Source organism: Ceratosolen solmsi, unplaced genomic scaffold, assembly GCF_000503995.2.
Source record: "Ceratosolen solmsi marchali unplaced genomic scaffold, CerSol_1.0 scaffold28, whole genome shotgun sequence".
In the NCBI taxonomy this organism is placed as follows: domain Eukaryota; kingdom Metazoa; phylum Arthropoda; class Insecta; order Hymenoptera; family Agaonidae; genus Ceratosolen; species Ceratosolen solmsi.
In genome coordinates, this window is record NW_011948429.1 from 3,505,207 (window position 1) to 3,520,840 (window position 15,634).

The 15,634-nt window shown below is 36.3% G+C and overlaps 1 protein-coding gene across 1 annotated transcript in view; it reads left to right on the forward strand.

Moving 5' to 3' along the window:
• LOC105363872 (uncharacterized) overlaps positions 1 to 15,634 on the forward strand; it is a 290,899-nt gene that overhangs the window by 42,573 nt on the left and 232,692 nt on the right. The window contains exons 4-5 of the mRNA XM_011501674.1: positions 7,064 to 7,075; positions 13,114 to 13,355. Of these exons, the coding sequence (XP_011499976.1) occupies positions 7,064 to 7,075; positions 13,114 to 13,355 (254 nt within the window). The remainder of the gene's footprint in view (positions 1 to 7,063; positions 7,076 to 13,113; positions 13,356 to 15,634) is intronic.

Consider the following 15,634-nt stretch of genomic DNA (forward strand, 5'->3'; position numbering starts at 1 on the left):
GATAAAGAGAGGAAAGTCTAGACGAGGCGGAAAATGTATTGTGCGTCCGAGATACCGTAGACGTAGCCAAGAAACGGGAAATGGCCCTGACTCCGCTTCTATCTCCACCCTCCTCCCCCAACGTCTACCGAGGAAAATCGTGCCACATAGCGTAGTTAATCCTCCAAGTTTTCCGTTGACACGAGTGGCGACAATTCCACCAAGTGCGCAACGTGTGTGCTATCGTCGAAGCGAATAACATTTTAACGAAGAGTACGTATTTCCATAATGGGAAAACAGGTAATTCATCATAGGATTTTTCCTGTTCACGAAATACGAGATTTCTTTATTCACTGCACATAAACGTGGTTTACGAGTTTTTTTTGTTTTTTTTTTTTTGTTTTTTGTTTTTTGTTTTTTGTTTTTTGTTTTCAATTTTCTTTGTGCATTGCAGTGGGTGTTACGTGATTATTTTGGGATTTGGGTGAAGAATGATTAAGTTGAGAAATGTGGTAGTAATCATAGTTGGAAGCATATGTTTCCGTAGTTACAAAGAAACCTCTTATGAGTTGAGAAATTTGTAAATGTATTTATGTTTTTTTTTTTTTTTTTTTTTTTTTTTTTGATAGTACTGATAATAATGGGAAATAATTTTAGTCTATCGATACGTTAGTTAGGAGAATCGATGAATTTATCACGTATATTTATTGAAATATTGAAATTACAATATTAAAAGTAGCGATAAAATTAAAAATTAAAAAAAAAAATGAATAAAGAAAGTTCAATGTGTGGTGTATGAGCGTGTTAGGAGCAGAAAGTTTGATGAAATTATTTATTGTCTCTAACGTGGCTTAATATTATTAATATTATACGACATAAATATTAAACTTAAATATAGTATAAAGTATAGTTAATTATTCGTCAATGCTTGAATCGCGAAGCTTGGCAAAGACTTTTGAATTTTAAAAGAAAATAATTATTATAATTACAATTATTTGCGCAATTTAACAAATTTTCTTCATTATTTTATGTGGTTATAGCTGAGTTCATAAATACCTGCGGTTAAGCTTTCAATTACCAAAGTTACAAAGAGAATAACTTTTATTTTATAATTGAACTACAGGCCATGTCGGTGATAAACAATTGTTCAAATGGCAATGATGATGCTATAAACTAAATTCAGATACAAATTATTAATATGCAAGATGAAACAATTGTTATATTATTTTAAACAACATTTAATAATTGCAATCCTTTACTTTGAAATTTGTTTAAAAGTCTCGTTAATTTTCATGCATTATTTTTTGCCCAAGCATATACTATTTGCTAAAAAATTAACGAATTAGCTGCCCATCGTTTATAATTCGGCGAAATTATAGACGATGAGATTTGTAAATCACATTTAACTGAGAAACTTCGAATGAATTGCATTTACAAATAACGAGAGTAGTTATAAATTTACTAAGTACATAAAAGCCGGCCGTCTAAAAGAAGAGAGCTCCGACAAAGAGCAAGAAAGACGAAATTTTAGTTTGAAATTTCGTAAACGAATTTGAAGACAGAAAATATAAATAAACATTTCTTGCTTATTGGCTATCCGCCTTTGCTGATTATCAAATCGAGAACAATAATCGTTCTGTATATAATCGATGTAGCGCCCGCGAAAGAAGCGGCCTCTTTCACACCAACGGCAAAGTCACAATCGAAATCTGCGACCGTTTACCGATTTTCCACGATTTCAGCTGGCCTCCCCCCTCGACCCCGCCGCCGCACCGATCCTCACTGCCCCGTCCTCGTCATTTCTAATGCCGTTTCGCCGCGCGCACAGAGGCAAAGCGTACGATGAGTCAGCCGTTGCCGTTGCCGTTGCCGGTCGTCCGATCGATATCCCCGTAGCCACAGAATTACGAAGGGGCCTCTGCGACAACCCCGTCTCCCCTCCTACTCTCATCGCCCACCCCGGGATTCTCACCAAACCTCCCTCAAAAAACCCAATGAACTAATACGCGCATTGGTGGTAATGGTCTAGTAGGTGGCACGTTCGCGGACGAACCTTTCTTTACCCCTTCATTCTTTTTTCTTCTGCTTTTTTTCTTCTTCCTCTTTTGACGCGTTCGTTTAGTGCAGCACGGCAATTAAGGGCGGATGCGCGACTGCGCTTAAGCGTTTTTATTATTGTCGGAATACTCGCTGCATGCGGTGTACATTCAAACGGGCAATTTCCTTGCGTGAATGCAACGGTCGGCGGGTCTTTTTTACATCATTGGCCGCTAAAGGTTTTTCATTTTTAAGACGTTACGGAGTGTCCCTGGAATTTTTAATACTGCCTCGCATGACAATAGGAAAGTTTCTTCGGATAAGCGAAACGATAAGACTTTTTGTTTCTTTGAATTAACTTTATGACAGTTGCTGAAATTCAGAAAATAGTATATACGTATGCGCTATCCCTTATAATGCACCTCGAGAAATTTAAAATTCTTTAACAATGCGCACATAATATTTTCACAGAACGAAATCGAAAATAGTTAAAAAGAATGTGAAATTTTTGTTATGTTTGTAAGAGGAACTTGGGACAAATATTATTCCAGACAGCTATTCCAATGAACTTTAAACCCAAAACTTATATTTTTCAAACAATATTTAACATTAAAATACATACAAATTGTTATGATAATTATTGAGAGAAAATAAAAAATGCAAACAACGTGTTTATAAATACGCGCATGTGCATTATTATATATTCTCGTTTGTTATTTTTCATTGCAATAATTCTTTCGACAAATGAGACTTTGTATTTGCAAACATTACTGCATTTGTGTAATTTATTATATAAAAATTCTTGTACATAAGTGTAATATTTTTTAAATCCTTATAAATCCCTGTGTGAATTACATTTTCTTTTATCAGAAATAAAATCTTACATTATCCTATATAATAACTGCCCGTTCCTATAAAGTAGAAACTCGGCTTCTTCTATACGACACTTTAATCCCTTTGAAATAATTTAAAACTTTGGCCATTTCGCTCTCATACGTGATTCCAGGCATACAATACATACAATTACATTTCGAATAAACGAACGCGAGTAAAGAAAATAATCATAAGAAAATACAACCGTCTTTTCATATCGAAGATATTGCATTAATGCGAGGGGAGCGGAGGGGAGGAGGGAAATAGAAAAGTCCATTACCAATGCTTTTGGAGGCGCGCGCTCATCCAAGATTTCGTATTCAAGTTACAGAAGAGCTTAAAGGGTCGATTGGGTGGACTTTTTTATCGTTATTATACTTATTATACGCGCCACTTAGAATCTAGCAATTCGCAATTGGCTATGCTCTTTCAACATTAACCTGAAAGCTCAGAAAAATACCAGTAATTATTCAAGGCAGAAGAGAGAAAGTTTTGCTCTTTCATGCTTACAGACGCCCCGTGTCATCGTCCTAGTCAAAGCAGTCATCTATCCGGCCATCTATGAGTTGCCGCCTCCTCTATTTCGCCGACTCTTTTTCATCCTTCTTTCACCCTTGGACTTCATCATTTCATTCCATCTTTGTTCACTCGAAGCTGCTACTCGCCCATTTCTGTCTATTTCCCTATTTATTCCCATTCTCCCTACCCTCTACGTTTGCTTTCCTTCATTGCGTGCTTGTCTCCGCTCTCTCTCTCTCTCTCTCTCTCTCTCTCTCTCTCTCGTATCCCGCCTCCTACCTCGCCTCTCGCTTATTTACCCGTCGCTCAATAGTACAGTCAATATAAGCGTCGGATTTATATTTACGGGAACGACAGAAGTCATGCCGACGTCGTCCGCTCTCTTGTAATTAACGAGATATCGATCACGTCGACTGTCCGTGTGAGAACGCGAACTGGTATCGCGCGCCGATTAAACGTCCCCCTTTCGGCATTATAAATGGGGAGGGGAGGAGGTCTGCGGATTGGAGTATCGGACGGCTTTTTGTGCGACGCGATATGCTGGAAATGGGGATGAGGCGATGGAGCTCCGGAGAATGGAACGAGCGAAAATACTGAGCGGAAAGAATAGGGAATGGGAGAAGGAGGGAGAGAAAGCCGCGCGACGAGTTGGCCTGGATCGATATAATTCTTGCTCCTTTTTCGAAGGTGGAATATGTTGTAGGGATAGTGTTGCAGGAGTAATGGCGAACCACGTACATAATCGTGGAAAGAATGTCTTCGTCCCCTTGATTGGGGAAGGAGGGAGGACGGCGAGCTCGACCAAAGTTACCGAGTCGACAGTATAAGGATCTTCGTCTTGTTTTTTTTCACTTCGCTTTAAAGCAGTTGAAATTTTTCCTTAATTTTACATTCCCCGCATTTTTATCATCACTTTAATTTTAATTCCTCCAATGTCCTTTCAATACCAATTTCATACTCACTGGCTATGTATTTATTTAAGCGACTTTTGTACATCGAGATTCTAGCGAACATTTATTTAATTTATACGAAATTAGCTTATAAATGATAATAATAATATGTACGTTAATTTATTTAATGGACTATTCAATGTCAAGATTATATTGAATTAGATGAAATGATAATTTTAAATCGCAATTCGTTCATGTTTATCGATATTGTTCGCATTTGCCAATATGTTGTCAGTGACGTGTGTTTAGAATTTCTTTACTAAACGATTTTTATACACTAGAAACTTATCTCGCCATTGAACTTGAAATGTCTAGTGATTTAGATAAAGTCTTTAACATGATATATTTGGGAAGATAGATAAAAATGAAATACCGATAGGAAGTATATGAATATAAAAAAAAAAAAAAAAAAAAAAAAAACAAGTTTTTAAATGTCTACATTACTGCGTAAAAATGCTTATGAAAATATACCACATTTTATTATAGCATTTCGTAAAGTTTAAAAGATTAATTAGGGTAATAACTTTAAAAATATTTTTAAAATTAATTACTTTTCACTACGGTTATAACTTTTATAGTTTTTTTATAGTTATTTAACACGACAATCGTACGGAAGTACGAATTTATATAAAGACATCAAACTAATTAGAACATTTCTTTTATTTTTACATCCTATATATTTATTCACTTTTCCAGAAAAGTTATTTTTTATATTCGCTCGCATTCATTGGCAAACGATATAGTTGAAAGTTCTGTAATTAAACAAGCTTCTTATGTAATAAAAATTTTATGAATAATCTTAATTATCATATTCTGAAATAAAATTCGTTATCATTAATTGGGCAAAAAATGATTATTATTACTTATAGGATTGAATTTAAAATCGATTATAAATAATTTGTATTATATTTTATATTTTATATTTTATATTTATATCATTTTTATAATAAATACAAGTTTTTAACAATTTTAGTAATATATTTTGAATCCGTTCAAATGTGAACTATTATTTTAAAGGTTTGAAATTATATCGCGAAGATAAAATTTAATGTTCTTTTTTATTTCAATTTACTTTAATGATTTATTATAAAGTATATTATTTAATTTTCCTTACATGATTGACGTTCGTACGTATAATTATTAAAATTGAATTACGTAAAGTTGAAAATTACGCAAAATCGAAGTAAAAAAATGCATCTTTGAAAAATAACTTGACTTTAAAAGCAACGATCAAAGAAATCTTTTGTAATTTGTGATATTTATATTTTTGCACTTTATTTGGCGTACTTTTTCGAAACATTGAGGTTGCGTAGCAGAAAAGAAACTCAGACAAAGAAAAAGTCAATAAGAAGAATTTCAGGAACAAAAAGAGGAGAAAAAAATGTAAGAAGAGAGAGCGAGAGCGAGAGAGAGAGAGAGAGAGTGAGAGAGAGAGAGAGACTGACACGGGGCAGAGACGGTATGCGTACGGGCGCTCGCGCGAGTACGCGTCCACGTGGTGTGAGAAGGGAAGAGAATGTTAGTGAGAGCGTGAAGCGGAAAGGAGAGAGAGAGAGAGAGAGAGAGAGAGAGAGAGAGAGAGAGAGAGAAATACTTGATAGACCGCAGACTTGTCTGGCGTCTGGGCGCGGGAAAAACCTATAAAGGAAGTACCACACAAGGGTTAACGCATTTAATGCATATGTATTAAACGATTTGTGTGGACTCGACGGCTTTTTTGTGAATACGTGTCTGTCCGACAGTGGCTTATAAACTTTAATATATTTTAAAACTCTTTCGATTTCAAGACCAGTTGCAGTAATGAGTCCTTTTTGTTTAATCCTTATATAAAGGAAGGGTCTGGCGCCTTCGTTATTGACTCAGCATCAATAGCCCAGTTACTATCCATAAGATTTCTATCCACTTGATTTATCAAACTGATTATCCGAGATACGTAACGATTAATTTACGTACAGTATTTCCTCAAATGAAAATGGCGCTAGAGAAATGATTTAGTAGCTTAAGAAAAATAGCGTTATAAAGTGCTTTTGACGTTGATAAAAAGTTGGCCTGTAGAATCTGACTGGTGAACCTATCGATGCTAGAAATGAAAATCCTACTTGACAATGCACCATGAGTCGCCGACGATTATCCCCTATTTGTAATTCTAAAAATTCAAAGCCAGCTCACACATACGTCATTGTCATAATTTGCAAAGCACTCGGAAAGTAAAAAACCGGGGAAAGAGCGAACCCACGCTCTCTCGGATGTTAGCAAATGGTTCGGTGCCAATGATTGCCGTCCTCGCCGTCGTATATCGTTTCCTCTCAAACATGTTCGCACAGGCAACTATTCGTCACGCTTAATAAAGCCGCTAATCACACTCCTGACACGCGGCCTAAAAAAATAGCAAGACAGCGCGGAGGTAGGGCAACGTGGTTGAGAATAAAACAAAGTGCGGTGCGCGTCGTCGCACTAACATTCGCAAGACGTTACCTCCTTGATATTCATTTTCAGTGTCAGCTGTGTATACGAACCCACGTGAATTCTTCCAAGATCTTGTAAACCTGCGTCCCTAGAAAAGCCACGTGAAATCGATATACGCGCGCGCGCCCCAGACACGCGTAACGTGCAAAAGTACAACGAATCTCACAGACGCCCTTTCTGTGCTAAAGCCCCAAGAAGGAGAGAGAGAGATAGATAGAGAGAGAGAGAGAGAGAGAGAGAGAAAAGAAAGAGTAAGTGAGAGAGCGAGTGAAGATATACTATGAGCGTATAGCAGATGGAAGGGAAATAGGGAAGGTAGGGAGAAGCGGAAGGGATCTGGGGAATGAACGGTATGAAACGGGGGTAGCAAGCCGAGTCAGAAGATCGATACTCTGAAACTAAGAGAGAGAGAGAGAGAGGGAGAGAGAGAGAGAGAGAGAGAGAGAGAGAGAGAGAGATAGTAATCAAGCGAACGAGATCGAGAATTGAGAGAGTGAGAGAGGGTGACAAGCAAAGGGAGAAAGATGTATCGAAAAATGCAGAGATATCCGCGATGAAAGCGTAGTAAGGAAGCGTAGTAAGTCGAGCAGGAAAGTAAGATGGAGAAACTAGTCGCGTGAATCATTTTATTATACCGTAAGGAGTTAAGGGACGTTATAGTGTATAATTTTCGAATGCTCATTCGTCCCGACGTGAGAGTTATTTTACGTTTATTACACTAGAATAGTAATCATGGTTATAAATCTTTTAAAAAGAGATGATGACTCATTGGTTGTCTTGGAGTTGACGATGATAAAGTATCGATGAATAAAGACACTTAACATGGTAAATATTACATGCTTGAAAGTTAAAAAGCGATAAAATTTCTGTAGAAATATAATAAAAGATGATGATTTTTCTCAGTTTACATTTAAACAATGTATAAAATTATCATTACGAGCTCGAAACATTAATCTTATAATAGGAATACTGTTAATGTTTATCAGGAAACATTAATAATTTCGCACTTTCGTTGGCAATAATACAAGAGCACATTTTCGAAACAATGAAAGAGATATAATTCTGTCAGTCATCGAATGAAAAGAAATGGGGAAGACCAAAAAGTATAGAGAATTCAAAGAAATATAGAGAATGAAGCTTATCTTATGTTCATGAATATATAGTATGTGCGCGCGCGTATCCGAGTTCGTGTGTACGTATAATAATGGCAAACGAAAAATAGAGGCGTAGAAAAATAAGGGACGTGAAGAATTCTACTTCTAAGCTCGTCTGTTACCACCTCTGTCGATAATTCTTCCACAATCCTCCGTGCTATTGTTCAACGTTCTATTGGCCTTTTTCCTACGACAAATAATCAGTGTCGAGGTAAAGCTGAATTCATTATCAGTGCAAATTAGGACTTGGAAAAATTATTGAAATCTTTAGACGTTAAAATTGAAAGATAATTTTTAATACCATTGATTTAATAGTTTGAATTGGTTATTTAAAGAGAAGTTTGAATATTTTATCATTTGTAGCCGAATGCTTGGATAATGTTTATATTCTATATCATACGGCGCACTCTCCTTCTTTTAATTCTATAATTCTAAGCTTAGCTCTAATAAATAATAATGCAAGTCAAAGGTTTTCACTATCATTTAACAATATCGATCGTTCAAAACACTTATCATCTTATTGGTTATTGAAATGATTATTTTTTACGACACTTATGCTTGAACGTAAAACAATACTGTATTAATCGTTAAATTATGCTAAATATATATGTATCCCTTTATTGAGGAGTTGCATTGTACAGATTGCATATTAAGCACAAAAGAAGATAATTTTAATTTTATTTTATAGTATATTTGAAAATTAGTTTTAGCAAGTGCGACATCGAATAGAATGAGAAACATGTTCGACGAATGACTTGGAACGTTAAATTTTACTTGAAATATCGAAGTTGTCGGAACAAATTGCTTTTCTCCATTTTATTTTCGAGCTTGTCGGAAAATGAAATGTCACTGTTATTCGGAAATCGGCCTATTTTTCAAGTATTATTTAGGTAAAGTGAACATTTACTTCAAAAAAAAAAAAAAAAAAAATAGAAACATAAAGAAACCTTAAATAAATCACACTAGAATTACTTTTATTAGAACGACTTTACTTTTGATAAAGAAAAATATATATATTCAGATTGTGTATCTTCAACATATTTTTAGTAGAAGTAAAATAATAAATCTTCTATATATGAATTTATTACATTACTTTACATTAACATAAAACATATATACATTTTTATAATATAATAAATTAGAAATATTTAATATAACATATGATGGGAATTAATCAGCTGCTACCGCAATTGATCGACAGTTAATTATTAATCCTTTATGGATTTATTAATGTTTATTACGAGATTAAGGTCGATATACATTTGTATAAAATTTGATTACAGTTTAATTGTAATATTGAATTTTCAGCCTTATAAGGAGAAAAAATTAGTCTTTACCTTTAACAATTATGTACTTCAATCGAGTAAAGGGAAGAAATAAAGTTGTTTATATGGAAAAACTTGTGTAACAACTTTTCTCCTCTCTCATGATTAAATTCAACCAACGTTATTAAATATTTTTCGTAAAAGTTCAATTTCCCTTATTTCGTTTTATCTTTAATATATTTTAATATATTTATAAAAAGTGAGTTTTTCACGAACGATTATCCATCAAAAAATCAGCTTTAATATTGTAATAATAAATACGTCGTGTATTCAATAAATTTTATATTTAAATGTACTACTGCTTCGTTAGGGACATAAATATTGTAAAAGAAGATATTTTTTTATTATATATACGATATACGCATCTATGTGAGCAGTTAATAAATTATAAGCAATCCTAGTAATTCATAATAATATTAAGCTCTTAAACACTTGCAAAATATTTAATAATCTTGAATAATCTTTAATGAATATATACTTATAGACTTCTTACATAAAATCGGAAACATAAATCGTGTAATCTTATTAAGTGTAGCTGTTTGAAAATATATTTCTATTTGCAAATAATATTGACTTAATACTTATGCTATATGATTATTAAAAACTCATTTGTTTCTTAAACTAGCCATGTTTCGTAATAACATAGCCGGATTGATTTACGTATGTTGTCAGTTCCCCTGCCAACATTTTCTTTTCCTTTTAGCAGAATAAACTTAAATATGTTTTTCATTTTTTTTTCTTGCTTTTTTTTTTTTTTTTTTTTTTTGTTTGTTAATGTGCAAGTCTTGTTTTTCTTCAATTTATTCCATGTTTTGTCTCCCATATTTGCTAAATAAGCATTGGTATATATATATATATATATATATATATATATATATACACATAATTGCATGTGTTTAGAGGCGTTGAACGAGTTGCGAGTAAAAATTTGATAAATAATTAGTTACTTATGGAGGGGAGAATGAAAGAGAGAAAAATAGATGTAAGGACGCGAGAGCGAGAAAAATGAAGAGTAGTAGAGAATTTCCCATTTAAATTTCCCATTGCTCTAGAGGGAAGGAAGACGCACTTGTACGAGGGTCCGTGAGTAATGAATTTAAAGGGAGAAGAGAATGAGAGAGAGAGAGAGAGAGTGAGTGAAAAAAAGGGAAGAGTCGACTTGATGAGGGTGCTTCAACCCTTCTTTGTAATGCCCTTGTGTACAATTAGACCTGGACTCGAGGAGGATACGAAATTAGAAAATTTATTTATTTTCCTACATTGGATTGTGAATGAGGATCAAAAATTTCTACCAATTTTCTACTTCTGGAAATAAACACTCTCTTGAGGTACATTAAGTATCGTTTCACAAGACTTTTGCCCAAGTAAAAAGGGATTCTTAAGAATGTTTATTCAATTGAGGGAAAATCGTTAATAATTTCTTTATATTAACAATGTAGGAAATTATTTTGGAAATGATAAAGCAATCTAGTTTGCAATCATTTATAATTTATAGGCTAATAGAAAGTTGGTCAGCTACCGGGTAAATGAAAGTTATTCTACTAGGAAGTTCAATGTATAATACGGGCACTCTTATTCATATGAAGAATTTTATGCAAATAAAAAAAAGTCTCCTTATTTCGTATATGAAAATTTCAAATAAAAGAAAAAACATTAAAAATATATGGAAAAAGTAGGCGCTAATATTGAGAGGGAAAGCAAATGGAAGTATTTCCTTTCGGTGAAATGTGTAATATAAATTTCAAACATTAAATTTGCCGTTAAATAAATTTCGCAGAGCCCGTTTGCAGTAGCGAATAAGACGGGATAATTTTTCAATGAACTTTATCTTTTCGTCGAAAAATGAGAAACGCAAGCTCGTTCCACTTGAGAAACTTGGGAGAAATAGACACGCGAGCCGGCGAACGCCGAACCGAGACAAAATTTTTGTGCGTGGGTCCGTCTCCTTAAGGCGCGAGCGCACTTTCAGTTTTCTCGAAGCGAAGGTCTTTTTTTTATGACGCGAACGCATGAAATTCACATGGAAACGTAACGTTATTCGTGGCCTTTGCACGACTTACCGTCGTGGCCTCCCCTTTTCTACCCCCGTCCCCTCATAACCCCCCACGTTCCAAGTGATCCTTAACCATGCAAGACTGTGAAAAGTATTTATTTCATCCCCTTGATGAAATTAGAATCTGCTTCATTGATTATTTTCATGTTGTGTCGAGAAGATAATTTCAAACAAGAGAACAGTTTTTATTATTATTATTTATTTATTTATTTATTTATTTTTTTTTTTTTTTATATACATTCGCAGTATTTTATTAGTTATGAATATTGTCTCTGGATTATGAATAGCGTGGAATTGTAATAAATAATAGTGGCTAGAGTTATTTTGTCATGGAGAGTAGTCGATTGTATGCCATAATGATAATTAGAAAGATATTACAATGACTTTGTTGATTTAAACGGCGAATGAAATAATTGAAATTATTTTCAAATAGACACCAATAAATAGTACGGTATCCAGCTGTCGTACTTTCTAAACTTACCATAACTGGAGCCGTTTAATATCAAATAACAAATTTTTTTTTTCTCTCTCCTGCGCTAATGTAGGTGCGAATAAAGGAGTTCACACACGATCTATGCTAATAATCACAATGAAAGTTTGTATCGCGTGTTTGCATCATTGAGTGTAAAGCAATCAATTGTGCCATGCTAATCGACCGATTTTCACCCGAGTGTAGTAATTTTAAGTTAAGTGCAGTGAGTTAATGAGCTTACGGCCGCAATCGTGCTACAGCCGTGTCAACTAATCATTTCACAAGAGCAATATGATAAATGTATGTCACATTAAGTCGAAATAAATCTGCTAATAAATGAAGATGACTTTAATAGTTGTTCCGGAGAGATTACTCCTCGTCGATCGTAGACAAAGCTCATTGGCAATTCGGACGGCGTTTCTCCACGTATGGCTGGAGTCCCGTCAACTTTATGCGTTAGCACTTTTCTGCGAACGTGAGGCCAACTATTCTACGCACATTTACATAATAATATTAAATTCCGTCTCCATAAAAAAAAAAAAAAAAAAAAAAAAAAAAAAAAAAAAAACAATGAAATAAAAGTGCGGGTGGGACGGTGTGGGTCGTGGTGGGGCGGGGTGAAAAAGAGGTGAAAAAGTAATGGTAAAAAAAGGGACGAAATGTGCCGACGATGTGACGATGTGTAGTTAAAAAAGAATATTCTCTTTGACGATGACATTCGCTGCGTGCTCAATGCGATTTGAAACAACGTTGAAAAAACATTAAGCCTGAGTGCAAATGAAAAATGTACATCCAGTTAGGATTCTTCGTTTTTTGTTGTCGAGGAGAGGTAACGCCAAGTTTATCAAATACCCTAAAAGAATGAAAAATGCTTAAGCGGCTTAAGCACTTTTGTTGTAACGATGTAATAATTATTTAATAGAAACGCGCCTAATAATTAATTATTGCCCCGCTCACTACAATAAGCCTATTTTAAATTAAAAATTTTTAATTTATTTTATCGTTCGCTAAGCCCACTTCTCGATCATAACTAAACGCGTCAATATTACTTCACGCGCCATTTAACCAATTCACCGAGCGCATCCCTATTATATAATTTAATAATTGCTTATAATTCCAAGACAATTATTATCGTCGCTCGGCAATTACTTCGGGTGCAGGATATTTATGAGCGAATGAGTGAGCTGCGGTCGCGCAATGATTTGATAAACCTCGGTCGGCGTTGCTCTCGGAGAAGCATCCTATCGCTCTAAATCCAGGTTACGTGACGGCCTGTAGAAAGCAGCAGCCGGAGATGGACGACAACGAGATCCAATCGACCGTGGAGTCGATCCTCGGGCCCGACGTCAAGATCATCGACTGCGAGAAAAAGTCGTGCGTGAAGGAGGAGGAGGTGCTACTCATAAACGGCGTACCCATAACCCTCGACGAGCCCGACGGCATCGCCATACGCGAGGCCATGATAACCGGGCAGGTGCCGCCTTGCGACCTCCTCAATCGCATCCTCATACGCGCTGGGATACAGAGGTACGTCAATCCGAGCGAATTCCAAACATAATGTAAGTTCGTGGCCGCGGTTCGTCATTATTCCTTGACTTAATCATATAGCCTTGTGTGATATCTCGGGCTTTCTAAATTCGAGCCCAGGCAAATTCACTTGATTCATCGTGTATTTCATAGGCGACCGACCTTAGCGTCGATATCGCGTTTAGAGGAGTATTCTCTATGACGGTGTCACGAGCTCACCAGCTCCGTTACTCAAAACACGATACGGCGAAATAATTAATAAAAAGTTTTACTCTTCTCTTCATTATCAATAATGTAGATGAGAATAATCTGGATTTTCACACTGTTGAAGCTCTGGGCCGTGAAATCTATCGGTATCGATCGGATAGAGATGGCTTATTTGCACATTGTGGAGCCACATTGTGTACGATTAAAGTCTTGATAAAGTTATAATGGCGATTTCCCGCTAACAACAATGCCCCCGCGGGGAGCCTCGTGTAAACGGACGGGGAGCGGTCAATATTCGCGAAAGAAACTTTCTCCGTCGAGTAATCGCGAAAGGAAGGACAGACGAGGAAGACGCGTAAGGGCCGACCTTGCGCTTAGCCACGCGGCTCCATTAATAATTATCAAATTGATCGATAACCTCTGGCTGTAGGTCCTCTAGGATCGCAACGGAGACATCGCGGTAAGATCGCTCGCCTCGTTCGCGCCCGGATTGCTAATCTCGCACGTTGGACTGTAAAACCGGCGCGGGACAAGGAGGGGGATGAAGAGTCAGACGTCGACCTCCACGGAGCCACGCGCTCGTCGCATTCACTCGGAACGCGAGTCGCATCGTTAAAAGGCCGCCGTCGATCTTGGGTGTAGTAGTAGTCCACATGTAAATATAGGCGTTATTTTTAGCACCTCGCTGTCCTTAACCCACCCTTCGTTCGCATCGTTTACCTGCTTATCGACGAACGCCATTTTAAGTGCCTGTGATTAAAAGAGCGAATTTATCTGTTTAACCGAGTTGGCGATAAGCCGTTTAGGGCCACAATAATAAGCATATTAACGTTGCAATGGTATTGCCTGTGCGTTGCTTTGAATTATTGATTTATCACCGTAATTCGTCACTTTGCATTATTAAGTCGTTTTGGGATGAGACGCTCGAGATCATTTGCCGATTGATTTATCTTATCGTAGATTGTCATTCGGCCACTGCTTGGCTTTGCCACCTGCCCTTATAAACTGCCCTTTTTAAATTAATTTAAAGCCAATTCACATTAAAAGTTGTCCGTACTTTGTAATGAACGTAAATGCACGGCACTTGGGCCGATGTTTCATTCGAGCTGTAATATTGGCAATAATGGCATCGAGGCGATCGGCCCCTTAAATTCATGCTCGATTTGTTTGAGAAAGCAGCGCGCGTAATCGCGAGCGTCCATATGCGCGCGCACAGACGTCTGGCAAACAACCAGGAAACAATTCTCCAGTGCTAGGCGAACTTTCGTTCTGCCGACCCTCGCCTTATCGCGCTGTCTCCTCCTTGCCCCAAGTGCATTCCGAATCGCGGAACAATTCGAGAAGTAAGGCGCTCGCTTCAACACAACACGGGCCGCTCTATTCTCGCGTTCGAGGTAGCTCCGAAAAATGGCAAAATAGCATGGCCGACGGTGATATACGCTGAGAGAGTGAGTGAGAGAGAGAGAGAGATAGGGATAGGGATAGAGAGAGAGAGAGAGAGAGAGAGAGAGAGAGAGAGAGAGAGAAAAGGAGCGGGAAGAAGGATCGAGGTGATTGTAGAAGATTCCGGATCATAAAATAAAATGAGAATTGGGGATCGGACGGAAATGCGAGCGCCAATGTGAATAAACGCGTGAAATGGTAGGAGATGGGAAGGGGGTAGGGGAATGAAGGGAGGGGAGCCCAGTGACTGAACAATGGATCGTCGATGAGTTGTTGTAAATTTAATTTCTTAGCTTGGAATCTTCACTTTAGAACTTTATCTCTTTGACACTTTATTAATTTATTGAGTTTCAACGGTGCATTGAGCGACCATGTGCATTATACATTAGTAGTCAAGATTACCGTGTAACGTACTTTCTTTTGTAAGAAAATTACATTGTCAGGTCGTAATTTGAAATACGAATTCTAATTTTGATAATAATATGGAAATTAACTTCCGGAATTATTGATATTATTAATACTAAAAAAAATACTAAAGAAAAAGAAAAAGTGCTAGGGTACTTAATTAGTTAAAAGAAGAAATAAATTAAATAAAAGAAGAAACATAAAAGACAGAGAGAGAGAGAGGT